The 26880-nt window shown below is 39.8% G+C and overlaps 1 protein-coding gene across 5 annotated transcripts in view; it reads left to right on the top strand.

The window, feature by feature from the left end:
- The first annotated feature begins 325 nt into the window (after window positions 1-325).
- SRFBP1 (serum response factor binding protein 1) overlaps window positions 326-26880 on the top strand; it is a 78111-nt gene continuing 51556 nt past the window's right edge. The window contains exons 1-2 of one of the 5 annotated variants that reach the window (XM_064439366.1): window positions 326-488; window positions 2173-2232. In XM_064439366.1, coding sequence (XP_064295436.1) covers window positions 341-488; window positions 2173-2232 — 208 coding nt within the window. In that variant the 5' untranslated portion in view covers window positions 326-340. Of the gene's footprint in view, window positions 489-2172; window positions 2233-26880 lie in introns of those variants that run through there. The other 4 variants (XM_064439367.1, XM_064439368.1, XM_064439370.1 and 1 more) reach the window with 4 other exon arrangements.

Raw genomic sequence — 26880 nt, 5'->3', positions numbered from 1 at the left:
AGAGGTGTACGTCTTTCCAGACCTTTGGCTCAGCCACCTGATGCAACGCGGCAGCATGAAACGCAAGGTTTAACCTCACGCGAGGCCGCCTCTTTCCAAAGCGCTGCCCGTGACGCGACTCAGGCACGGCAGCCCCGGACCCGCTCACGGCCCACGCCACAGGAACCCCCACACGCCCGCCTCTTCAGCCATTTCTAAAAGGTGAGGCGCGCATGCGCCGTCCCGGCGCCGCGCGCCTGGGGCGGAGCGGGAGGACCGAGGCCTTCGAGGGCTGGCCTAGAGAGGCTCCAACCATTGAGTCTCAGCCTAGAGTGAGCCTGCCGCTGCACGAGTGCGGCGCATGCGCGCAGTTTCGCTTCGCTCTGCCCGTGCAACGGCGTGGGTAGAGCGCGGAAGGGCGGCGAGGCCAGGCCGGGCCAGGGGGTGGCGGCGGAGCTGCGCGGGCAGGGGCCAGTGCCATGGCGCCCGTGCTGAACCTCAACAACGAGGTGAGCCGCCGCCCCTCGCCCCCTCCGGGGGGGGGCGGCTGGGGAGGCGTGGGGCGGTGCGGCGGTGGCCCTGGGAGGGGAGCGGAGGGGAGGGAAGGAAGCGGCAGGGCTGGGCCCCGGCGTGTCAGCCTGCCAGCGGGCCCGGCCCGGCCTTTCGCAGGCCGACGCGGGTGCCTGGAGCGGGGGGAGGCGCCTGGGCGGCCCTGGCCGCGGCTGTCGCCGTGCGGCCTGAGGCACAGCCCGCGTCGCCCCTCGGTCAGCACTGCGCACCGCGCTGCCTCTCAGCGAAAGGGCCACGTGGTGAACGTAAAGTCTGCCTTGCGAGGATAAACCACCTGTAGGGGTACTTTTGTCCACGGGTGTGCTTCAGTTGAAGACCCGGTCATTGAGTGTCGTGTCATCGTCGCATCACGTCATGTTTTACTCTGTGATCAGGCTGAAGTTCTGCAGGTGACTGTAGCGGACCTACCAAAGTCTCAGCTGCCTGTCTGCTGGATAGCAAAGATACGATGTTGCCCTGTTTTCTTTCAGGTGGAGAGGCTGAGAATGAGAAATTAATGGGTTAGAGCTAACCTTTTCCTGTTCTGTGAGAAGTTTGGTATTTCATATTTCCTTCAGAATTTTTTTCCTGCTCTATAGTGTGAATTAAATCACTTATGCGTGTTTACTTGGGATGGATTTTGGCTACACACTTGCCAACCATTGCATGCAAAGTCTGACACAACTAAACCAGCCTCTTTAAACTGTTGCTGCAACACCTAAAGAGTAACTGACAGTTCTGCTGAGCATGTGTTGTATCAGCTTCTGCAGATGGCATTATGCACTTCCACAATTCCTATATAATTCACAGCATGGCTAAAGTTACTGTTTGCCATCAGCAGAACCAAAATGACATATTATACAGTCGCTTAAAGTAAGTTTTATGTTCTAGGCACATAGTAGCTCTGAGAGGTTGATTTGCAAGTCAGGAATTCAGGTAGCCTGTTCGACAGAAAAAAATGTAGTCTGGTATTACATTAAAATATAGATATTTACTCCATAATTTATTAGAAGCTTTTGGTCCTTCCTACTAGCAAATATAAGGTCAAGTGTGAGTAACTTCACATTGAAATATACCAGCTAATCACCAGCAAAAGAGGAGAGTATTTCATTCATTGTTGAAGCAAGAAGTTTTTTGATTGATCAAGTTCAGGTGGTGATTCATAGTCTTTCACCAAAGAGCCTATAACAAGGAATGAAAAAAGAAGCATTATTTGACTGAGGAATGACCGAACAATTCTTCAGAATAAGATAGGCTACAATGAGCTTCTGTACAAAGGATTAAAAATTTCAGTAAGGACACTGAGGATGCCATTCCTTCTTGTGGTTCGAACACCACCCTGTCCTTGAAGGAAACAGGAAGTGAGTTCTTAGATTTTCCGGAGGTGGGAACTTTCATGAGAGCTTGTACAAAAAGTGAGCACTCTAACAACAGGTCCATCCAAGATTTAAGGTAGTATAGAGACTGGAATCCTGGGGGCTATCTCAAGAGGGACAGAAGGTCAGGCTGGCTAAGAGTAGGGTGGAGACCTAGTGGGAACAGACTAAACAGTTTTTTCCATTTCTACACCTGTGCCTTTTCAGAAGCATCAGAGCTGTATTAATTACTAGACATGATATCTGAAATAAGTATTTTCTTTACCAGTACCTGGATATCCTCTGTGTCCTTATTACTGGGATGCCCTTGTAAGAACGCATTTTACTGGTGAGAAATATTTATCTTCCTCTAATAGAGGTGAAGTGGTGGAATTTGAGCATGAATAAAGTAATGATTTTGGAAAGTCTAATGTTTTAAACAGACTGCTGGATTTTTCTTGTGTGTTCATCCAATTTCCTACAGGAAAGATTTATTGTAGTTACAAAGCAGCTCTATCTTTGGCATTCCACAGTCAACCAATGCTAGGGATCTTGAAAATTTCATCCCCCGTTGGGCTGTATCAAACACGCATGATGGTAGTTGTTGCAGAAAGAACTTCGTGACCCTTATATAGCTGATAAATCTGTTTGTCTTAGATGTATTTACAGTCATTTTGTGTAAGGCCTTGTCAATTCAGCTGTATTATATTTACATATTCCAGGTTTTAATTCTGGCGGAGGCAGACTTCTGCTATTAATTAATATCATAAATGATAATGGCCTGCTAAATGATGGAGTCTTAAGAAATTCTAGGAGGGTAGGATTCAAATTTTTTTTTTACCAGTTCATATTTTGTTTACAGGAGGAACAAACAGGCTAAGACTAGAGTTTCTCAGTAACCTAAATTGGCACCTTTCTTTATGTTAATTGACCTTTAATTTCAGTACTTACTGTTAAGTGTTTGATACTAGTAACTAACAAAACAAATAGTCATCAATGTCCAAAACCTTTGTTCTGGAGAGTCTACAGCATTGCTGTAAACTGTATTGTCACAGGTAGAAGTTGCACAGCATCTTCTTTGTACAGATAAGATATATTTAGCTTATTTCTGAATGGGAAGGATGATTACGTGTCACATGAGTAGGTAGCTTCAGTTCAGTGTAATTAAATGACAGTTGTTCTGGTATATCTGTCCTGGTGAAAACAAAAAAGGCCCTTCACACTCTTAATGGAAGGCTTTGTTAGTACAATATAAAAATTGAGCATTTGGTTCCTATATTTTAAAGGAGTGTATATGTGTTTTGAAATAAGAGGACATTTAATTGGGTGATGATTCAACTTCTTATGACCAAAGAAACTTGAAAGCTGAATATTATTATGAAAACCTAGTCCTCCAAGGAAGCAAGACAAATAAAGGGCTGTGATGTATGTCTCCTTTCTGACAGCTTTTGAATTCATTGGCTAATTTCAGAGAATTTGAAAAGCAGTGGAGACCTGAAAAGTTATTGGCTTTTTTTTTTGTAATTATAATTTAGTTAAAGAATAGTGGCTCCATGAAGCAATATGCTCCCAACTGTTCTGATCTAATAGAATGAAAATGTACTGTTTAGGTGACTGCGTGAATGGTATCTGAAGTTACTGTACAGTGGTAAGGATCCTGGGTGAAAATAAGAGGGGACTGCAGTAGTTGTGATATGGTCAAATAAGATAGAAAAATATAGGAAATCAGTCGTAATTACTCAGCTATTCACAGAATAATTAGTTTAGACATTCTATTAATCATTTATTTTTTCATGTGAAGTTGTTTGTATCAGTGTAACAGCTTCAGAAACTCATATTATTTCCATATTAACAAATCAGTATTGTGCCAAAAGTGTATAAATGTTCTTTTTCTCTGTATATATACCTAGATAATACAAGAAAAAAGCAAGATCTTGGTAGAACCCACAGTTAGCAAGGTCCAGTAATTTTAAGTAGCCATCATCTTGCTGCTGGCAAATAACATGGTATAATTTCAGTGTGACTGCATGACTGAAAAATTAAGATTGAAAAGAGTTAAAAACCACAAATGTGATTAATTCAGACATCCCACTCCTGTATGGGATTATTTAATTTTGATTTCTGTGGGCTGGATGAAATAAAGACTGCAGAAAGTTAGAACAAAGTAAAACAGGGAATACTAGAGTTTTTGAGAAAGAAGAGGAAAATGCAGTATTTATTCCCATATTCTACTCATCTTGTTCTTTATAAAAGGGAAAACATACCTTGTAGAATGAAGATGTCCACTTTTGCACTTATTATGTATCAACTGCATATTATCATACTTTTGCAGGGTTTGTCTGTATTAAGCCTAATTGTATTCTCACTCACATTTATAAGCTGCAGGCTGAAGTAATCTTTTCAAAAACTATTGCTGTCTTTTATATGTTTCCTATTTTTAAAAGCTTTCTAAGAATTTTCGGGTGTCTTGTCACAGAATAGCTTCCGAAGTTAAGCTTTTCTGGAAACATTTGCTAGATGGCAGCACATAATCATCAACTGCCATGGACAAGGGCAAGTTTAAAGGAAGATAGTTCATGTTTAATGTGAAAAATGATCGTTGTTGATCAGCAATATCCCATAGTATGAAACTGAAGCTTTTGAATGGGAACCAACCCAGGTTTGTGTCTTTTTCAGAACCTGGGCTTCTTAAATTATGTTGTTCTGTTTTTACAGTCATACTCTGCTACCAATATTGTCTGATTACAACAAATACAGTTATCTCTCTGCCCCTTATTTGTTTTTTTTTAAATTAAATTCTGCTTACAACTACCTCAAGAAATTAAGATGCAGAAAGTCCATGAAGCCAGTGGAAATTACGTCTGTATGAATTGTTTTAAATGTAAGTGTTTTGGTGTGTATCTACATAAGTGCGGTAATGGCTGAAGTTGAATGTTAGGAAGGCATCATGTTATGTGAAACAAATTTAAATATTCTCCAGTTTGAGGGCTGTTTTTGTTTGGGCGTGGGAACTTTGGTATCAGGTGATTTTTTTCTCTTAAATTTGTATTTAATAATAAATTGCATGCATCGAAAATAATTTCTCTCTATAAAATTGTTAAAGACCTCTCACTCAACTAGAAAAGGTTGAGCTTTATTTACAAAGCTTTGTTTTTTAGATAATAAGAGCTGATGTTTACATGATGCTTGTCATCGACAATTGAAGTGTTCTTTTTTATTTTTTTCTGAAAGGTAGAGTCAAGGTAAAAGTATATCTTCAGAGTTATATGTCTGCACACACATTTTTTCAGTCGACCAAAGTGCAGGTTTAAAAAATGTTACATAGGGAGCTTAGTAACGAAGCTCAAGGAGGTGGATTCCATTCAGTAGCGTTTTGGGTCCCAGCACTTTGTCTTGTGATACCCAACGTGGCATTACTCAGGCTTTTTTACTCTTTAGATTTAGGTCTGACATCCTGACCACTGAGTCATCTGGACTGCAATTCAGATGAATGACTTATTCAGAAAGCAATCTGGACATGTGGCTAAGGATTTAGACTGGTGTACAGCAAAGTCAAAGATGGATAGCATGGCTGATCATGAAAAAAAGTCAGACAAAAAGCCATAGGAAATAACCTTAACTTGTGAAAAAAGACTCACATACAGTCTCTGAGAGCCTGAAACCGCAATCTGAGCTATATCTGTAATTCTGTGAAACTTGCATCTTTTGTTACAGTGCAACCAGAAGTAAACATATATTTGGAGATGCTTATATGAAGCCTGGGTTGGCCTGGTGTGGTATGAACAGGTGTCATGTTTGTCATTAGGTGGCCAGATACAGCTGAAATAACAAATGTAAATAGAAAAACAGTTACTGAAATTGTGTTTATACAAGCCTTCACTCACAAATTGCTGAAAGGCCAAGTATGTGCTTTTCAAAGTAAATCATTTTTGGTGAGCAAAGTGTGTGTATAGCAGTGAAAAAAACATGGTCTGACGGGGATATCAGGTGAAATTATTAAAGAATGGGGAGGGGGAAATTTGAGAGGGTCATGCATTCCTCCTGGCACTGAATTGACTTATATAGCCAGGAACTGCATCATGATTTTTGTAATGTGCATTAAATGTGAAAAACCTGACTACTTACCCATGCTAGTCCTTAGTGCATTATTTATTTCTTAGTGATACAGTAGGTCTAGCATGCTTGTATAAATGTTGATTTTAAATTGATATGAAGTTAACTTAAAGCGCTTTTGTTACTGAATGATCACCATTTCTGCAGAGAAACATTCCACAGAAAGTGGTTTTAAGACTTCTCCATGGTATTTATTTGCAGTTACTTAAGAACTTTCTTGTTTTCAACCTTCTTCAGCATTGATTGCTACACTGCTCAGATGTGATATGCCTCTCGGTTTTCATTGATTTAGGATGACAATCTAGACATACAATTCAAGATTTTTATTTTATTAATGGCTTTCCCCCCTGCACACACAGACATATTTTAGAATATAGAAACTGGGATAGTTTTGACATTGAAAGGCATTTCATGTAAGGCTTTTTGTGAAGAATTGCTTTGCCGTTCAGTGTGTGGTGTCTCAGACACATGTGGCGTGCCCCTGAAGGAGTGAGATTCTCTGATCGTGGTTTCACAGGCTCACTGCTTCTGAAGCTGGGGCTTCTCACCCTCCTTGTTCCTCATCCATTCCAGCCACATAGCTCTGCCTCCCTCTTATGTGAGCAGAATAAATTTTCTGCTAGAGTAGTTTTCCGCTACTGATTTGCAGTAGCAGGGGCTTACAGGGTGTGAGAGCAGCAGGAACATGGGACCAGGTGTGGAGGAGCGGTGGAGATGGTCTGTTCCCCTTCCACCACAGCAAGCTGTTCAGTTAGCTTCTGGGGCAGGTAGAGCTGTGCTGTTCTTCATCTCACTTAAGTATTTATCTCTAGGCAGTGGCATTTCTGTGAAATAAGCATAAGATTTAGGGAGGGTGTTCAACCAGCAAAACCTGAAATGGTTATATGATGTCTGGCAGGTGTTCATGTTACAGCAATTAACTAGTGGTCAAGGCTATAAGGGCAGGAGAACTAGAGGGTTCAGAGAAAGCCAAAGGAGCCCTTATATTTGTCTAATCTTGATAATGTTACATAGTGAGTTCATTGGAACGTAGTTACAAATCAGTGTGAAAGGGAAATCTTATCACTTCACTGTTACAATTAAATAAATTTACATTTATTTTTTGAAAACGTGACCAAGGGTATATCAAGGGGAAAAAAACCCTGGTCTCTTACGTGTTGCAAAAGAACCCTTAAAACAAGTTGCAGTCCAGTAATAAGTAAAGCAAAATGTGATTTTCAGGAGTTGTATTTCCCACAGTAATCAGAGAAATGAACACTTAGGCCTTCTTTTTTTTTTTTTTTAATTGCTTTGCATTATGATAAACAAGCTGATATAAGCATTCAAATTTTTTAGTGTATTCTGTCGAATGGCTAGTGTTATCTAAGGTGTGTTGTGACATTAAGTGCATTCCTGGACCTTCTTTACAAGTGATAAAAAAGAATCCTAGATGGAAGCGTTAAAAATAACAGTGACTGAGTGCTGTAGGCATTACAATGTTTAAAGCAGTCTGAAATACTGGGCAGCCAGCCCAGTGTGGTGATCCAGGCTTTTCTTTGAAATAAAGTAGCTACCCCCAAAGATCTGTTTCATGCGCTATCCCCTGGGCTATGTGGGAATCTAAGAGTTCTTTAAGGGCAACTTAATATTCCTGTGTTCTGACTTTATAGCTGCCTAAAGGGGAGGTGAGGTATCTGACCAGTTATCCAGTATTGGACAGAGCTGTGAGATGTCTTAACTGCTCATAATTCAAATATCAAACCTTCTTTCAAGGCATGCCTCTGTCTGATGGGGAAAACACCACATTTTTTTGTTTAACGGCTTAGTTGTTAGAAAACTTTCCAGTAGTTGAGAAACCTGGTGTATAGGTTCCCTCAGTCTGAGATGAGTTGAATCCTGTGATCTCAATGACCAGCAGAGTGCACTAATCACAAATACTAACAAATACTAATGCTGGGCTACTGTCCGGCAAAGAAGGGAGATTTTACAGGATGAGGGGAACGTGGTCATGTATTTCACCAGTGGGAGCATTTCCATAGGAAGAGTCCTTGACAGTGCTCCAAAGGTGGCTTATCCAACAATTAACGTAAAATACATAACCTCCTTCAGAGGAAATACTGGAAATCAGAATTCTTTTCCTCTGAGGAAATTATTCTTGCTTGTGTACAGATGAGCTCCCTTTTGCTTATGAGCCTTGCTTGTTCCAGCACCTATCCAGCATGCTGACCAGCCCACTCTCTTGAAGTAGAAGCATTTCTCCTAGACTCCCTGACATTGAAGGTGGTCTGTAATTTTAGGCTTTTCCATTCTGGTAAGTGCCCCAACATCTAGACTGTCCCTCAGATGGTGCACACCAGTTCTAGTACTTTTCTGAGCTATCTGCCAGTGAGGTTAAGCCATATCAGAGAGACTGTCTCCTGTGCAATTTAAGTCAGCTTTAGATTCATCTGTGGCAACTTCACAATTGTTCTTAAGATAAAGTGGTTAGCACTTCAATACTTTTGAAAAAATGCAGGTGTCTAGGATGCCCTGTGTTCAAAACTGAAGCTGCGGCTGAACTCTGGCACTGCCAAGATCTGTATATCCCTGGCTTGCACTTTGTCTTAAGTACTTCCTTGAAACTGGTCATAGTCTCTTGTATGTCACTGAAATTGGTCTAAAGTCTTGGAAAGGCATATAAAAAAGTTATGAGAACTAAGAAAAAAATTCTACACAGTTCAAAACCAAATAGCTAATCTATTCCATCGGTTTATTTCTCAGTACACTGAGAAGTCACTACTTTTTTTCTGTAAATTGCAAGTTTGTGCAAAGTTAGAAAGCAAACAGGACTTTCTCTTTAAACTCTGAAATACTTGGCAGCAGTCATTTTAGCTCTATGGAAATGCATGTAAAAATTCCTGCATTACTTGTGTTACTAATAAATAATTCTAAGCACAACAGTTTCTTGAAGGCGGAGAAAATTGTGCTAGATTGGGCTTGAATTCGGCTTAAAACAGTTCAAGTGTTAAATTACTGACATTCTTTTACAGACCATGTAAATGTCCTAAGGAAAAGGTCTTTTGAAAGCTTATGAAATTTCCAAACTTATACTCTGTGAGATAGAATTCTGAGGAATTGTGGCTTTTTTTTTTTCCCTAGGAACTGTTCCAGCAGCTGTTTCTAAAGTTTCTAGAGTTGCCACATCATCAGTTATACTAATATTAACAGCAAATTCTGATCTTCTATTCACACAGATTTTCTTTCAGCACACTACTGAAATAATTAAACATGGCAAAGTGCAGATTTTTTTGCTTCTGGCAGTAACTGTACAGAGCCGTTATCAAACTACTGTACTTCAGGACAGAAATGAAAACTTCTCTTAGCTCAAGTGGTTTACATAAAGTGTGTGTGGTAGGCCACGTAGACTAGTAAGATGCTCTCATAAAACAAAACATCTGTGGTTCCTTAGTGTGGTAGTATACAATAATGAAAAAAACATGCAAACACGGTCATGGGAAACTTTGTAACTTTTATTTTAAAATACTGTGAGGTATTTGCAGTACACAGTATAGTCTTTTATCAGATGTAATTTATGGGTATATATGCATGCATAAAATACCATTTTTAAAAACGGTTCTATTACAGTAAACGTGCTTAATTGTTTACTGCTGTCATTGCAGACATCTTTCTGCAACCTTTGCATTGCTGGGCCTGAAGTTTGCTGCCAAAGGAAGGAAGCAGGGCTGAAACGGGTGTAGAAGGGAAGGGGTGGTGCTGGATTTTTTCCTAATAAAATCTGGGGGCTTGGGAGAGGATTCCTAGAAGGAGAGTGGTAATGAATTGTGAATTTATTGCCAACTGCCGACCAGTACGGCAATGGTAAAATTCCTTTTGGTTTGTCTTATGCTGTGGAGGTCAGTAGTGAAGAGCAATTTAGGGAAAGGTTTTTCAAGTTAGGGTTTTCAGCACAAAAGTGGCCAACTACTAAATTCAATGACTTTTTTGATTGTAATTTAAATCATAAGAGAAGAGGATTTAAAATTCTTGTACTGATTTTATATGAAAAAAATACTGTTGCATTATTTCCATTGCAAAGATGGATCACAATGACACATGTTTATTCATATGGCATTTAATACTGAGTGAAGTGTGTGTATATGTATTCAAAACTAACTGCTTAGTATGTAAATCAGTTTTTTAGAACACAAATATTCTGTTCATTTTTATTCAGGGTTGTTTTCTGTTCTGTAGTCACCTTAGTCATGCTTTCCTGTTCTGTAATTTTTGTGTTGAGTAAACAGGTCAAAATTGGGTCCAGCAGAGTATGTGTGTAATGGCTCTTAGAGAGCTTCCATTTACATCACCAGTAAGCTTGATACTGAGATATCCATGAAACCAAAATTAAGCTAGGGGCTCTAATTCACAAATTTAAGTCTGAGTGTGTTATCTAGTGATCTGGTTGGATTCATTCAGTTGTGTTGGAAGCTGGTTTATTGCATGTAGATTTTAAATTCTTTTATCTGTGGTCAAGCAAACACTGGATATAACATGGGTCTCAGCAGTTGAACTGGACAACTATCAATTTAAGGTATTATTGTACAGCAGCTAGGTAGGGTGAGAAGTTAGATTGCAAGGTCTTTAAAATTGATACAATGCAAAAGAGTTAAATCTCAAAAATTCACTACCCTGACTATGAGCAGAAATGCGTGACATTCCAATAGGAGCAGGAGCTCAGAGTGAGGAGTATAATGGGAGGGAGTTTGTGTTTCCCATTTTTAATGTGACAAATATTGGAATTAGGGCTTGTCTTTCTCTTAAAAGATACTGTGTTAAGGTAAGCTGCAAATGTAAGCAGTGAATCTGGAATAGCACTTTGTTTGGAAGCTATGTTAGAAAAAGTGCTGTCTTATGATTTGGCTTACTCAGTTTCCAGATAACTGCAATAATGAGAATAAGCCAGTTTCAAATAAAAATCTCCAAACATGCTTTAAAATGGCTCTAAAACTATGTTTATTCCTTCATTATTTCTGTTCTCTTTTTTCTTCTGCAGTTCAGGAGATCTTAGCTCATTTCCCTAGATTCTGACCTTGATAATTTCAATATAGAATGACAACTAGCCAGCAAAATAAAACTGACCAATAGAAAAAAAAAAACCAAACCAGACTTATTCCTCAGGGTATAACTCTTAGTACTTTTTAAACTAGAAGTATTGAAATAACATTCATTTGGTCTTGAAAGAAAGTATTCACAAGAAAGCCCACCCCTTGTAAAGAAGATAAATTATTTAAAGCTAATTGTGGAGCAGGACAAACAGAAATGAAATTTTTATATAGCAATACATACGGTATATCACTGGCATAGAGTTACCAGTAACTGCTGATTATGGATATCTGAATCTCTAAGGGGTTAAGGGATCATTTTCCATTAGATTCCTAGACATTATGGTGAATCAGGTAGATGGTATCTCAAAATTTTTACTGTGATAACAGCCTCTCTTCATTATTTTCGGAATCAGCTATACCCAGCCGGCAGAAGTGCTCACCAAGCCACTTTCCATCCTTTACCAGCAGTCCTGGCTATGCGGGGAGGTCCCAGTTGACTGGAGGTTAGCAAATGTGATGCCCATCTACAGGAAGGGTTAGAAGCAGGATCTCGGGAACTACAGGCCAGTCAGTCTGACCTCAGTCCCAGGGAAGGTTATGGAACAGATCACCCTGAGGGCCATCACGTGGCACGTACAGGACAAGCAGGTGATCAGGCCCAGCCAGCATGGCTTTGTGAACGGCAGGTCCTGCTTGATTACACTCACCACCTTCTATGACAAGGTGACCTGCCTAGTGGATGAGGGAAAGGCTGTGGATGTTGTCTACCTGGACTTTAGTAAAGCCTTTGACACTTTCCCACAGCATTCTGCTGGAAAATTGGCTGCTCATGGCTTGGATGGGTGTACTCTTCACTGGGTAAAAAACTGGCTGGATGGCCAAGCCCAGAGAGTAGTGGTGAATGGAGTTAAATCCAGCTGGCAGCTGGTCACAAGGGGTGTTCCCTAGAGCTCAGTGTTGGGGCCAGTTCTGTTTGACGTCTTTATCAATTATCTGGATGAGGGGATTGAGTGCACCCTCAGTAAGTCTGCAGATGATGCCAACCTGGATGGGAGTGTTGATCTGCTCAAGGGCAGAAAGGCCCTACAGAGGGACCTGGACAGGCTGGATTGATGGGCCGATGTCAGTTGTATCAGGTTGTCTCAGTTTAACCCCAGTCAGCAACCAAGCCCCACACAGCTGTTTGCTCACTCCCCCTCCAGTGGGATGGGGAGAGAATCAGAAGAGTAAAAGCGAAAAAAATCATGGGTTGAGATAAAGACCATTTAATAGGTAAAGCAAAAGCCATGCACAGAACCAAGGCAAAACAAGGAATTCATTCACTGCTTCCCATCAGCAGGCAGGTGTCCAGCCACCTCCAGGAAAGCAGGGCTCCATCACGCGTAACAGTTACTTGGGAAGACAAATGCCATCACTCCAAACGTTCCCTCACTTCCTCCTTCTTCCCCCAGCTTTATATGCTGAGCACGACGTCATATGGTATGGGATATCCCTTTGGTCAGTTGGGGTCAGCTGTCCCAGCTGTGTCCCCTCCCAACTTCTTGCGCACCTGGCAGAGCATGGGAAGCTGCAAAAGTCCTTGGCTAGTCCTTGGCTACTTAGCAACCACTAAAATTTCTCCACATTATCAATGCTGTTTTCAGCACAAATCCTAAACAGAGCCACATACTAGCTACTGTGAAGATAATCTGCTCTGTCCCAGCCAAAACCAGGACAGAGGTTCAACAAGGCCTAGTGCTGGGTCCTGCACTTGGGTCACAGTAACCCCATGCAATGCTACAGGCTTAGGGAAGAGTGGCTGGAGAGCTGCCCAGCAGGAAAGGATGTGGGAGTGTTGGTCAGCAGCCAGCTGAACAGGAGCCAGCAGTGTGCCCAGGTGGCCAAGAAAGCCAACAGCATCCTGGCTTGTATCAGGAATAGTGTAGCCACCAGGAGCAGGGAAGCGATCATCCCCCTGTACTTGGCACTGGTGAGGCTGCAGCTTGAATACTGTGTTCAGTTTTGCGCCCCTCATGACAAGACAGACATTGAGGAGCACATCCAAAGAAGGGCAACAAAGCTGGTGAAGGGTCTGGAACACAAGTCCTATGAGGAGCAGCTGCGACATCTGGGGTTGTTTAGCCTGGAGAAGAGGAGGCTGAGGGGGAGACCTTATTGCTCTCTACAACTACCTGAAAGGAGGTTGTAGCGAGGTGGGTGTTGGTCTCTTCTCCCAAGTAGCAGGTGATAGAACCTCAAGTTGCACCAGGGGAGGTTTAGATAGGACATTAGGAAAAACTTCTTCACCAGAAGGGTTCTCAAGCACTGGAACAGGCTGCCCAGGGAAGTGGTTGAGTCACCATTCCTGGAGGTGTTTAAAAGACATGTAGACATTGCACTTAGGGACATGGTTTAGTGGAGGACTTCGTAGCATTAGGCTAATGGTTAGACTCTTAAAGTCTTTTCCAACCTAAATGATTCTGTTTCTTCTTTGCTGTTTTATGGAGCACAGTAGAAAAAGTCTGAGGTCACGTACAGATATGCTAGTGTAGGAGGGGTTGAGTGAGTAGAGGCGGGTTGCATGAGAAGCTGGTAAGAACTGTTTTGAATAGCAACTGGTTCAAAGGAATGAATAAGGATTTCATCCAGAGGCAAAAATCACTGGGGGACTGCTGCAAAGGAAATGAGTAGCATAGGAGCAGGAAGCATAACTTAGTTGCACGATAAAATAAGAATTCCAGATGATATAAAGCAAAAGGACAGTTAAGGTGATGGCTTGCTCATTCAGAAATAATGAGAATGGTGGAAGGGAGAGATAGCTGGTAATTCTTTAAATATTGCAACAGTCAAAAATGGCAGGAGGGCAAAGAGGTGTGTGGGACAAGAGGAAATAGGATGAGGAGAGCTGAAAAGGAGGCGAAACCTGTGTTTGGTGTGTAAAAGCTGATTGCTGAAGAAGTAAGTAGCAAGGTTCAGAAGAACGGAATCCCCCAACAGAACCAGCACTTTTTGTGGGAGAGCTCTAAATGGCTGGACAATAAGCGTACCATACCTAAAATAGATGATTGTGCGGGAACCTTAGGGCGCTGCCCTAAGTTGTTAGTAACTAATACTGGGATCATTACACAACCTTTTGTAGATCTGGTGTCTTGGCAACTGCCTGATGGAGAACTAATTGCTTGAAGGTATAGTTTTTAAACAAAAGAATAGTGTCTGTGGACATCTGGCAGGGATATTTTAAGCTCTTTATTCCTTCTACTTTTCATACTTGTCCTTTTCACCAGTTTCTATTTTATATCATGAAGAAACTTCCAGGAAGAATGCAGGTTATTAGATTTTTCTACTTGTTTTTCAAACACTGACTTTCCCATGTGTTTGTATTTATGAAAAATTCTTGTCATGAAACTGATTTTTTTTAAAACTGTTCTCAGGGAATAAAGAACACTAACTTGTGTAGGAAGGTAATTCTCCATTCCCACAAGAAAGAATTCTTCCTGTCCTTCTAAAAAGACCAAAAAGTAAGTTATATGGTAGTGCTGTTAAAATAACTCACTTTTTAAGATTTCTCTTTTTTTGGCCTAATCTGTGTGAGAGAGAGTTCCCACAAAAAAGATAAGTCATAGAGACATGATAGTAGAAATCACCTGAATGGAAGAGCTTTTTTTTTGTGGGAAGTAGTATCCTGTTTTAGTCTGGCAGGCCAATAATATTGAAGCATGGCTTAAGCCAACAGAAGCTCACCTCACATTCTGGTGATTACTAAAATCACCAGAAGCTTTGTCTTTGACACAGGCTGAATATTCATCCTGTTTGAGTAAGTCAGAAAAATGTGTGATGCAAATCTGGATTTCCCTTTTATCAGTGGTTATCGGAGTGGCAAAAGTCATGCCCTCAGGGACCACAGTCACAGGAATACCCTAGGTCTGACAGGGGTTGTACTCATTGAATGTGTTGTGATATGTATATTTCATATGCATGTTAGGTGGCCTTTTGCTAAGGGCAGCATGAAAAGTAGAAGTCTGAAATCTGCTTTTGTTAGCAATTTTAAATAAGAAGACAGTTTCTGTAAGCAGACATACAAAGGTACCAAATCTTTTGAAAGTATAAAACCAGATACACACCTTTTCTGTTCTTTCCCTGTTTTTTGTTCTCTTTTGTTTTTTTTAAATAGAGGTTTTCTTCCTTTGAAAACACAAATGTTAAATCCTTATTACATGTTTATAACCACAGCTTTTTTTCCCTAGGCATAGAAAAAAGTGTTGGGGTTTTTTTTTCCCTCCCTCCTGTCCCAAACTTCACTTGCTGTAACTTTCATTTGATTATTTTTTTTGGACTAGGCAGAATTCCTTGCTTTCCTTGTACTCCCTCATTCCATGATGTACCTCTCTACTTATCTCCTGTGTGATGGTTTTTGTTTTGATATTGTGATGCTAGTTCAATAGATTTTTTTTTTTGTTCTGTATGTAAACTTTAAAACTATCATATTTGACCATCAGACAAGAAAGTAGATACTCTTGGGAGTTAAAGATCAGAGATGGCAGAAAATGTTATCATTCGTTAAAAAATACTTGCGTGACAAATTCTTTCAGCTTTTGAGGAGGGCGTTGAATAGGGAGAGATGCTTATTCCTCCAAAATGCATCAGTACTGGTGCTACTTGCTCATGTGATGAAAATTAAGCTTTAACTGTTGCAAGATTTAACTGGATATGTGGTTTGCTTCTATCCAAAAGTTAATTAAACTTAATATTGAGTTTCACTTTAGCAGCAGGAGTTGATAGGTGAGACCTTCCTGTTTTTTGATGCGAATTTTCACATACCTAAAGCTTTCTGCCTTTTGGTTTCCCAGTACTTAAACCTCTCCTTACATATATAGACAGGGACAAACTTTACTGAGGCAGAGTTTGAAGAAAAGTAGTTTAGATTTTAAAACAAAAAGTTTCTTTTTCTTATCATAGTAAGACCAGTTACTTTTATTTTCAGTTTTCACAAAAACAGGTTATACATACTTTATAGACAATCCAAAAAATGTGATATTCAGTTCACTTTTTATCCTTCAGATTAATGGAGAAATTGAGAAATTATTTAATAGGTATTTCTCCAACTTGATGTCTCCTCAGCTGATGCTGAGTTTTGGTCAGTTTGTTTAATGAACTTGAAAGCATATTTTGTTTACAATTCCTTTATGCCTGCATAATAACAACTATATAGTGACATTGACATAGAAATTTTGAAGTGAATTAAATCTTAGTACAAAATGAGTGGTTGTGTTGAACGACAGGTGCACAAATAATGCATCTTCTGGTAATATTAAGATATGAATATTTGGCAAATATTGTGCTGCTCTAATGTTGCACAGGCTTCCCATTCTTTCCTTGGCTTCTTAGCATGTGATACTAGTGTAAGCTGAAGGTAACTGAAGTAACTATAAAAATATCTCTTCTTACATGAAGTATCTTGCACGGAAGAACCTCTCCTTCTTCTATCCAGTTCAGCAAGCTGTCAGTGTTCTAATTTCCCTTGAAGCGTCAATTACCAGATTAAAAAAATCAGTCCAAAGACTGTGGTAAGAATAAAACATATTGTATATTCAAGTTGCAGAACCACTGATGGCAGCATCTTACAGCTTTGAGTCCAGTATTCCTTAAAACTTCATACCAGTATACTCACTTATTCTGTTCCTACAGTTTTTCAGTGTATTATTCTTGGAGGCTCTCTTTAAATGCTAATTGGTAACTGTAGTTATGGCCCGTGTTTCCCACCTGTTTGGCTGATCAGGAGATGTGACTGGTGTTCTGTGGCTGGTGTTCTGTGACTGGTTCAGAGCCAGACATACTGGCAAATGAGTGTGCATTTACTAATTGGCAGCCAAAATGGAAAAGATTTGAATTCTGCTTGTGTGTTTCTTCCATTCTAGGCATGCTAACTTCAATCCTTATCTCCTACTTGGCTACCAATTTTCACAAAATGTGTAGGAGCTCTGGCCTGTGCTGATCTGTCAAACTTGGTTTCTGTTTAGTAAGACCAAAAGTTACTGGGGAGGAATACTGACAGGCAAACAATGTGCTGACAAACTTAATTTCCTCAGAAACCAGGTTAACAACTTTAATTCCAGAATACACACAGTTTTCATGTTCCACTCTTTAAGGATAGCTGAAAAAAAGTTGTAATGTATTGGCTGTCAGGACTCTTGAGGTTTTTCTTTGGTAACTTAGGAGGCCAATACCATAATCTCTTTGCAAAAGTGATCATTAATTAAACTCAATTGGAAATGCTGAGCAGCAAACAAATTTTGAAAGAAAGTTGAGAAAGTGGGACTTTTAAGATGACATGGATGCAGTATGTTTTAAATGTAGGATAGGATATGTTTTCCTTCATTTTTTGAGCATGTAAATAATTTATCATAACATCAGTGTTACATAAAAGTAGTTATACAAATTGATGTAATGTTTAAAGAACTTAAAGTCTAAATAAACTATTAAAAAGCAAAATTATACACAGAAGAATCAGCTTGGCTGGCAGTCTTCAGAATTTCCATCTCTAAGCTTTGAGTCAGCTCAGGTCCTTGCTTTTTAAAGCCCATCATAAGCTGTGCCGCCTTTCTGGATGCAAATAACTGCTTTCAGCGGACGTTGTCCAAAGCACTTCCAAAACAAACAAATTCATGAATAACACGAGATCAGTTTTACCAGTGCAAAAAGAAGGGGCAGCATGCATTCTTGGAGAGCTAATTGGCATATGACTGCTACTGTCCCTATTTCCCCATTCCTATCCTACCCGCAGTTAGTACCCTGGTGCAGCGGACTGACCTTCTTACAGCTGGAGCTGAGCAGCTTTGTTGTGGTTTGAAAACAAATCTTGACGTTTTACTTAATGGCAAAGCACACTTGCCTACTGAGTGAGGCAGTATGACAGTTGACCTGCTGACTGTTTGGCCATAGGATATTGGAAGCCTGTTGGTGAGGCGTGGATGATCCACAAATGATGAAGTCATGTAGTTCTTTGACAGTGATCTGTAGCATGCAGAGAACAACTGGTTGGCCAGAAGAATTGTATGAGGATGCTTGAAATGCACATTTAATGAAATGCAATTTACTAGCCTGTTATTTTGAACCTCATGAGGTTCAAGAAGGCCAAGTGCGAAGTCCTGCACCTGGGCTGGGGCAAATCCCAGTATCAATACAGGCTGGGGGATGAAGGGATTGAGAGCAGCCCTGCAGAGGAGCACTTGGGTGTACTGGTGGATGAAAAACTGGACTTGAGCTTGCCATATACTCTCACAGCCCAGAAAGCAACCATATCCTGGCTGGGCTGCATCAAAAGCAGCGTGGCCAGCAGGTCGAGGGAGGTGATTCTGCCCCTCCACTCTGGTCTGGTGAGACCCCACCTGGGGTGCTGCATCCAGCTCTGGAGCCCTCAGCACAGGAAGGACATGTAGCTGTTGGAGCGGGTCCAGAGGAGGGCCACAAAAATGATCTGAGGGCTGGAGCACCTCTCCTATGAGGGCAGGCTGAGACAGTTGGGGTTGTTCAGCCTGGAGAAGAGAAGGCTCTAGGGGGACCTTATTGCAGCCTTTTGATACTTGAAGGGGCTAATGGGGACAGACTCAGTAGGGTCTGTGGTGATAGGACAAGTGGTGATGGTTTTAAATTAAAGGAGGGTAGATTCAAGCTATATGTAAGGAAGAAATGTTTTAAAACAAGGGTTGTGAGACACTGGCACAGGTTGCCCAGAGAGGTGGTATGTGCCCCATCCCTGGAAATGGTCAAGATCAGGCTGAACAGGGCTGTGAGCAACCTGATCTAGTTGAACATGTCCTTCTTCATTGCAGGGGGTTAGACTAGATAACTTCTAAAGGTCCCCTCCAACCCAAACTGTTCTATGATTCTATGCATATTTGACAGTCAAGTGCTACGTGGAAGGAAATGTAAATGAGGGAATGCAGAGAAGAATATAAGGGAAACAGCACTCTGCTTACAGTTTGCCAGTTTATTCACTTACCGTTCATATCTTGTAAGCATTTCTACAGTGTGCTTTTTCAAGTGACTGATACCCCATGACAGACAATCAAACTGAGGTGGAATAAGGGAAAATTATCTGATGAACTGGTTTGTCCTTTCAGCTGAGCTGCCAACTGGTTGTTCTGCTGCTGATTTTCTTGCAAGATAGAGTGATATCTATTCAAATGCTTTAGTTTTACATTCTTTTGCAAAGAAGTTGGTGCTTACTCATCTGGCTCACATAGCAAGGAGTCTTGCATCTCTTACTTCTGTCAGACAAATGCATCCTTTGATATTTTGGGGCTTTGACTGAATTTAACTTTAATTTAAAGCACTTGCTGATATGGTACTGGGCAGTCAGAAGAGCTCTATCTCCTCGCTAGTGGTTAGGCTAATACTGTGGTTTGTGAATTGTGGTAAGTGAAAGGGTGGCAAGTGCTCAACAGCATTACTCAGGCTCATTTCTAGGTAAGAGGAGGTTAATCTTTAAAAACTATGGATTAACCTGAGTCATGGTATATTTTTTAGATATCCTCAGAATAGGGGTGTAAGTTTTGTAAACCTCTTTTGACTGTCTCCTTTTTTAACAACTGTGAAGTTTCTACAGAAAGGTGCCTATCTTACTTGAAGTGGAAGAAGGGGAAGTAGCAACATGATATTGCATCTTTAAAGAAAAAAAAAAGGAAGAACAATCCCAAGCCAAAGCAATCATACCACCCCCTCAAATTACTGTAACCACTGTTATTGCATTTCTGACTTTGTTATGTAGAAGGTGTCATACCCAGTTTTGCCACAGTTTTCTTTTCATGATAGCAGTTCAACTCAACAGGTTTGGATAAAGTTTGCTTAAAATTTGTATAATTAATGCAAAAAATTACACAGATTGTTTGTAAGTCAGTATAGTTAAGGCATGGTGTTATACTTCAGATTCTGCAAGTAATGTAGGGATTCATAATATTGCCATGGGAGCAGTGTTCTCTTTTTCATCTGCTTTTAGGAAGTTCACCATTTGCAGAGGAAAAAGGGGAAAACCCCCTCACTACTTTAATTACTTATTCATGGGGGTTCATCCTGGTAATTCTTATATGACTACTGTATCTTCTGCTATTACTGTCATCTTGTGAAATCAAAGCATAGGGGGGTGTGAAATTCACATGTGGCTTCTAGCTAGAGCTCTGGTCTAATTAAGAACTCCTCGACATAGAAACCCATTGATTTTTGCTTGGCTGTGTTGACTGCCTTGATCACATCCCCCTGCAACATTCCATGGAAATATTTTTAGCAGAGTGCTAGCTGGGGGATTTCAAACTCATGTCCAGCTGATCAATTAAATACAGGGTTAGAAATTGCCTTCAGGTGGTCCTCTTTTTTGGAAGACTTGTGTAATTTTTATTTCAATGTGGTGACCTGTGCACTGACTTATCTAATATAGCACCTTTGGGCTAGTTTATCGCAGTTATTTCTTATCTGGACATTTACAACTACTGCTGTTTGTTTAGGGTTTAGAAATGTGTCTAGCCAGCGCATGATCCTGGTTTGGACCTGAGAGCTGAAACGGTTTCTGAAGTACAACACAGAGCCTGACTCCATACCATGAGACACCGACTTTGGAGCAGTAAATCCATTAAATTTTGGTCTTTGGCAATGGGCAAGTAATTTGAGACTAAGCTTACTCTCTCCCAACTATCTGAGATATTTGGAATTGCTTTTCAAAACCTTGAGAAGAAAATTATCTTTGCTAGCTGTCCGAGTACTCATTATGGTTTCTACTCAGAGAAATTGTGCTAGAAATGACAACTGTTCTCCATACAGGAGGAAATATGGTGCTATATTGAAAAAAGAAACTTGTATTTCAGTGCTTCAGTTGAGAAAGTACAAAGAAAGCAGCATGGACAGACTGTGGAGAAAGGGAACTCACAAGGGGTGTGTGCATTACTTTTCCCCTGAGAAAGGTGGGAAGTGTGCCATGGTGGGCAGTGTGCTTTTCCCCATTCATCCCATTTAGCAACCCACCTTGGGAATGTGATGGGGGGTGTGCCCAGAGGTCTGAGAGGCTGCAGGTGTTTTGCTTTGTGGGTGCCACCAGCTAGTGATGGTGCTTCTGCCTGTTTTGGGCAGCAGGGAGCTATATTTTAATCCAGAAAAAGTTGCCTCAATTTCATGAACTTATCTAACTTTGTTAGATGTATTGTGATATAATTCAGTCCACTTGGTTTGAATCTGTTTGCATGTAGCTGAAGATGGCAAAGGCAAGATTAATGCTATGTTAGTATGGCACTGAAGAAGCTGTGTTCCTTAGTGCACTCTGTGCTGGGATTTGATTCTTATATTAAATACAGGAATAGCTCATTGGTCATAGTGTGGCTTGTTGTAGCCCATCTTTCTGCCTCCTTCTGTACATTTTCACTTTGCTCTTTTGTCCCGGAACTAGCTGGCTTTCATGTGACCATAAGGGGAAGCAGTTTGGGAAACTGATCTGGCTGAAACTCACTTTTTTTTTTGTTAGGTTAGGATGCGTGGGGTTTATCTTTTTCGTGGATATATGTATTTGTGTAGGACTGTACTGGAACTGAACAACTGAACCCTGATACTCCATATAGGTGCATTTACGTTGTTCTTGGTGCCTTTATCTCCCTACTTATATATGTTTTTATAATGCAAATATATAAAGCTGTAATAAGACTAAGACTGTCTATTTCTAGATATTTTGACATGTATAAAATACATATTTTAATATAGTGATGCTTTTTCTAAAAAAAAAAAGCAAACTTGGCGATTCCTAAGTTTTCCTAAGAATCTAAAAATCGTTAGATCTTTGAAGCTGACATTCCAGATAATAGAGAGAAATATTTGTAATGAAGTTCCAGAAACATTTTTTCACTTAGATTATTCACTCAAAAGATTATGTACTATTGTTAGTTCTGGCTAATATGTAATCCAGCTGCAGGTGTTTTGAATTTTAAAATTCTCTGTTGCCAAATAGCACCAAAAATTAACGTTTAGAATACTCTAAATAAACTAGAATACTCTGTTGCCATGGTAATTTCTTGGTTAGAAGACTGCCAAGTAACTATAAAATGAAACCAGTGCTTTTGGTGTGCCCTAAAATAAGGAAAAGGAAGATGATCAGGGAGAACTGAAACATTACTTAGTTCCATGTTTTTCTTGTAGGTGTTGGAGAGACCTTGAATATTTAACTTAAATATATTTCACTTTTTTTTTAGCTGATTTTCCTGCTTTGATAATTGTTGCCTAATCTAAGCAATATACAAAACTGTTTGTGTTTTTAATTACTTTTTCTGCTTTGTACTTCAGCAGTGCTACTTAAGCTTGAGGGGGTTCAGAACCAAACTTCTTACTGCAGTAAAATGAAAAAGCTATTGTATAATTTTGGGCACATGTAAATAATTTTTTTCCTTTTGCTTTGAGCCAATTTGATCTGAGTGGATCAGACTCACTTCAGCCTGTTAGGGTTCTCTTTGCGTGAAAAGGCTCCACTAGGGCTGAGGTATAGCTTGTTCCTACAATTTCATTTATCATTATCGTTCACACACTAGACCCAGTCTGTGCAGGTATGTGGTAATTTGCTGATAGTGATATGATCAGGTATATTTAAAACAGATTCTTTCCTGAGACAGAATTTGCAAGGTAGATTCTTGATGTTTCCTCATTGTCATTCCACACTCAGGTGTGACCTTCATGTCAGATAAAGCCTGTGATCCTTGAGAGCACAGGAAGAAACTGAAGCAGAAAAGCAAACTCAGAACTAGTTACAGAACTTGCTTAGGAATGATATCTTTGAACTGCAAATGAAATTTTTTTGCAATTGTGTCTGGACCTTGAAGTCAATCTTCATATAGTAGAGGCTTCACTAGGCTGGGGGAGAAGAGGGAGGCCTCTGTTTAATGCATGTGTGTTCATATAAGATTATGGATAGTTCAGAACACTATAAACTCTTACAATGAGTTTTTTCACTGGATGAGGTTAGGTACAGTGTCCTTCCTTGAGCAGGACAAAAATGATTTGTCTTCTCTGGTTACTTGTACAAGAACTAGGACTAGACTGTGTGCTGGCATAAAGCAGAAGTAGATGAAGAAACTCTAGTCTGTCTAGTGCTGGTTGTTTAAGGATTTAATAATTTGTTTAAGTGCATTATTGGGTCAGGACCAAAATGTTCAGCACCTCATGGGCTCAAGTCCAAGGAGAACAGTTGTATGTGCTCCAAGCTGCTCAGAGGAAAAAGCCATGGCCATCAGTTTATTGGCTTTCATGCATTTTGGATAGCTGGGGCCAACTGCGTAAGTAAACTTTTATTAACTTTGAGTTAAGAAGAATTTAAGATATTCTGTGTCTTTCAGGTGTTTTCGTGTACAGTATTAGCTTTTGTACATGGTAACATAAAAAAACACTTTTCCTAACGTAAACCTACACAGTTCTAGTATTTCAGTGTTTTTGAGTACAGTATATTAAGTCGTGGGCAGAAACATGCGACTGCTTTATTTTTTTCTTAATCTACTGGATTAATATTTTTTGAAGAATGGCTTTGTTTTGGGGTGTGTTTTTGGTCAAGTATAGTTGGTACTATAGTTCAGAGTAGACACGTACCTTTCTTGATACATCTACAAATCTTTAGTCACACTTTCCTTTATTTTTTTTCTAGCTGGCTGAACACTAGCTTAGTTTGGAGGCATGTTGCCTGTACAGACCTCGAAACAAGTTTCAGAAGTGGCCAAGTATAACATTTTATTCTAATGTAGTGTTCCTTTGAGAACTTTGCTGCTGTTGTCTTAAAAACATGAAGGCAAATACCTTTGACTAGTCATGTGAATTTGAATGTAATAGCACACCTATGCTGTTGTTTTGTCCGCATTGCTTGATGTGCTTTTGTTGCCATCACCAATATGAGGACCGTTCATAGTGATTTACATTTTCAGAACCTATACCAGATAGTTGTTTGATTCTTTCATCTAAAAATACCTTAGGTGTCTCTTCAAGAAACTTGAAGATTTTTATAAAGGGTGTTTTGCAACAGCTTAATTGTGTGGGAGGCTCTTAAAATAACTTTCTGTTCTAATACATGTGCATTTTGTCTTGTATTGTATATGATAACCATGTCCCATTAATTTAAAAGGGATAATGTATGTGATCAGAAGCCCTTTCCAGCAAGTCCAATGCTGATTCAGGCACCGATTCTGCCCTTCCAAGATTTTTGTTAGTTGAAATTCAGTGATTTGTAATTATGACTGAAATATCAGTATTCAGATTAAACTATCTTCTTGCAAAAAAAAAAAACTTAGAAGGAAACTCAGAGATCAAAGGTAAGATTAAACAATCATGTATCAGTTTCTCTCCCTTTACTTCCCCTGCTTAGCCATGCTGAGGGTTGGGGAAGGCTTGGCTGGAATGCCACATAAGATAAGAAGGCAAAGTGGCTAAAGCTGTTGGTTTGCCCCTTCCTCAGCTGTATATTCAGGATTAAATATAGTTCTTATGATGCCTTTAAACACACAATTGTTAGATGCATTGTTTGCTGGAAATTATCCTCTTGGTTTGACATGTACTATGCCAAGTGTACCCATCCGTCCAAATCGAGTCGCTTTTTATTGCCAGATACTGTCACTACTAACAGTGAGGACTGGGAGCTGATTTAGTGTAGGCTGTGCTAAAGTCAGCAATTCCTGTTATAATCCCCCTGAGTAATGTGCACTCCTTGCGCAAAGGTAAATTGCAGGAGAGGGTTTCTAGTCCTGTCTGGCTAGTAATGTGCTGGTCCCATGCTGTGCTCTTTGTTTGTCCTTTCCCTCTTGAAACAGCAGCAGCTACTGCCTGCCTGTGGCTTGAAATGGCTTGTGTGCAGTTGGCTAGTACGCATCGTGTTTTGTGGCAATGCTCACTGTAGGTTGAAGGCTGTTGGGGTGGTGGAAGCCTCTCTTTGTGGAATACCTACAGCCATGGATTATTTTTGCATTTCATCTTTGTTTAGGATTTGTAGTAAAATGAATACTTCTAGTGTGGAAGGCACGGTGCAGAATGGATGTGGGGGTTTTGGGTTGGGGTTTTTTGTTTTGGTTTTTTTTTTCTCTGGGGTTTTTTTGTTTGTTTGTTTTTATAGCCATAGTTTTGAAACATGTTTATGTGCTTTCAGGCTAGTATGTGGTACTGCCTGGGCTTGTTTTTAAAAGTTACTTCATTTCCCCTATGATTTCTTTCAGCTTTAATAATGTATAGATTATCTATATCTATCCTTACTTTTATATTATCTATTCTTACTTTTACATTATCTAGTCTTAATATTTAAGAGTTGTAATTAATAAATATTTATTAATCATTAATAAACGTGGATATTTGTTAGTATTCATAAATAGTAATGGCCTAAATGCCTTTTAGATAATGTGTTCCAACAGAATAAAGAAATGTCTTCAACAAGGTAAAGTATCTCTTGTTCTTTGTTGCAAGGAATCCTTGAAGTGGTTATTTTTGCTTACAGTTGCAGGCTTCCTGAACTTTCGGGAAACCTAGAATGTGTTCCTATCTATAGAAGAAATTGTTTGCTTTGAGATTTGCCTGTATTTATAATTATTCTTTTTTATTTACTGCATCCTCTTAAGTAGATTAGAAGTCCTTATTACCCTGTTGTAAAGCATTGGTTAGTCTGACCCTGATTTTATACTGCAGCCTTTCTAAATTTCAGTGCAAAGACTTCTTCTTTTCTATTTGTCTTTTCTTAAGCTGTTTATAAAAAATAGCTTACTTATTATGAGCAAATATTATTATTTTTCAAAATCCGCTGCTGGTTTTGGTGGGGATTTTTGGTTTTTTATTATTTACTCAAGAGGAAGTTGCCTATCTCACTTTGTAACATGAGAGGCAGATAGTTCAATGAGTCCTAGGAGCCACCCTGGTGGTCTAAGCCCCATTGTTTCAGGCACATTGTAAATCTAAAGCAAAACTTTTTTGATTTCTGTCCCAAAGAGCTGACTGCTTTCTTGAGAACTTTATGAGTACTTCCAAGAACACAGTTGATGCATACTGTCCCGTGTGAAAGAAGTGACTGTGGGTTACATAAATTGATATTCCTGGTCTGCCAAAGAGCGAATACCTTCCCTCATTCCTGCTGTCATATGTCTATACAGCCTTCATTGGCTGGCAGTGGGGGAGGCTGCGTTTTGGCTCTCCTAGGCCCTGGAAACATGCTGTGTCTGCATTAATATTTCTATTAAAAAATACATTACAAGATATTTTTTGAGAGAAAGTTAAATATACTTAGTGTGTGGATACACAGTAACTAGTATGTAAAGTATGAGTTATTTAAATTCAGGTGTTCTTCTAGCATGTAGATATTTCTAATGGTTATTTAAAAAAAAACAATCAAAACCCCAAAACAAAACAGAACTCCCCTCCCCCCCCCAACTTTATAAGAAGGCATATCCGGTTTGCCTATGAAGTGCCAAACACTTTGAACATGCACAGTATCTAAGAGGTATTCAACCAGAATATGCTTTATTTTCTTCCATTTAGAAGATGCAATATATGGAGCTATGATAGTTCCATTCAATATCTTATAAAAAGAAATGTTTACAAGCTCACTTGGCAAATGGTAATGTTAAGGATTTCTTCCTTAAAGCATGGAGACTTGAGCAGTGCTGCTGTCTAGCAGAGACTTGGCACCTGGTTTCTGTTGTTAACTGGAGTAGAAGTGCTCATAGGTAGAACTGTGTGCACAGTTATTTTCACCAGAGTAACTGAGATAAGTACTGACATTTGCTGTACAAAGTTTAGAACAGGAGACCAATTTTAATTGTAATTCTTGTCCCCAAAATCTTCTTTGCCTTTTCCCTTCTCTCTGT

The sequence above is a fragment of the Phalacrocorax carbo genome, chromosome Z, assembly GCF_963921805.1.
Source record: "Phalacrocorax carbo chromosome Z, bPhaCar2.1, whole genome shotgun sequence".
In the NCBI taxonomy this organism is placed as follows: domain Eukaryota; kingdom Metazoa; phylum Chordata; class Aves; order Suliformes; family Phalacrocoracidae; genus Phalacrocorax; species Phalacrocorax carbo.
Note: the sequence above shows the minus strand (reverse complement) of the source record. Positions and strands in the feature narration are given on the sequence as shown.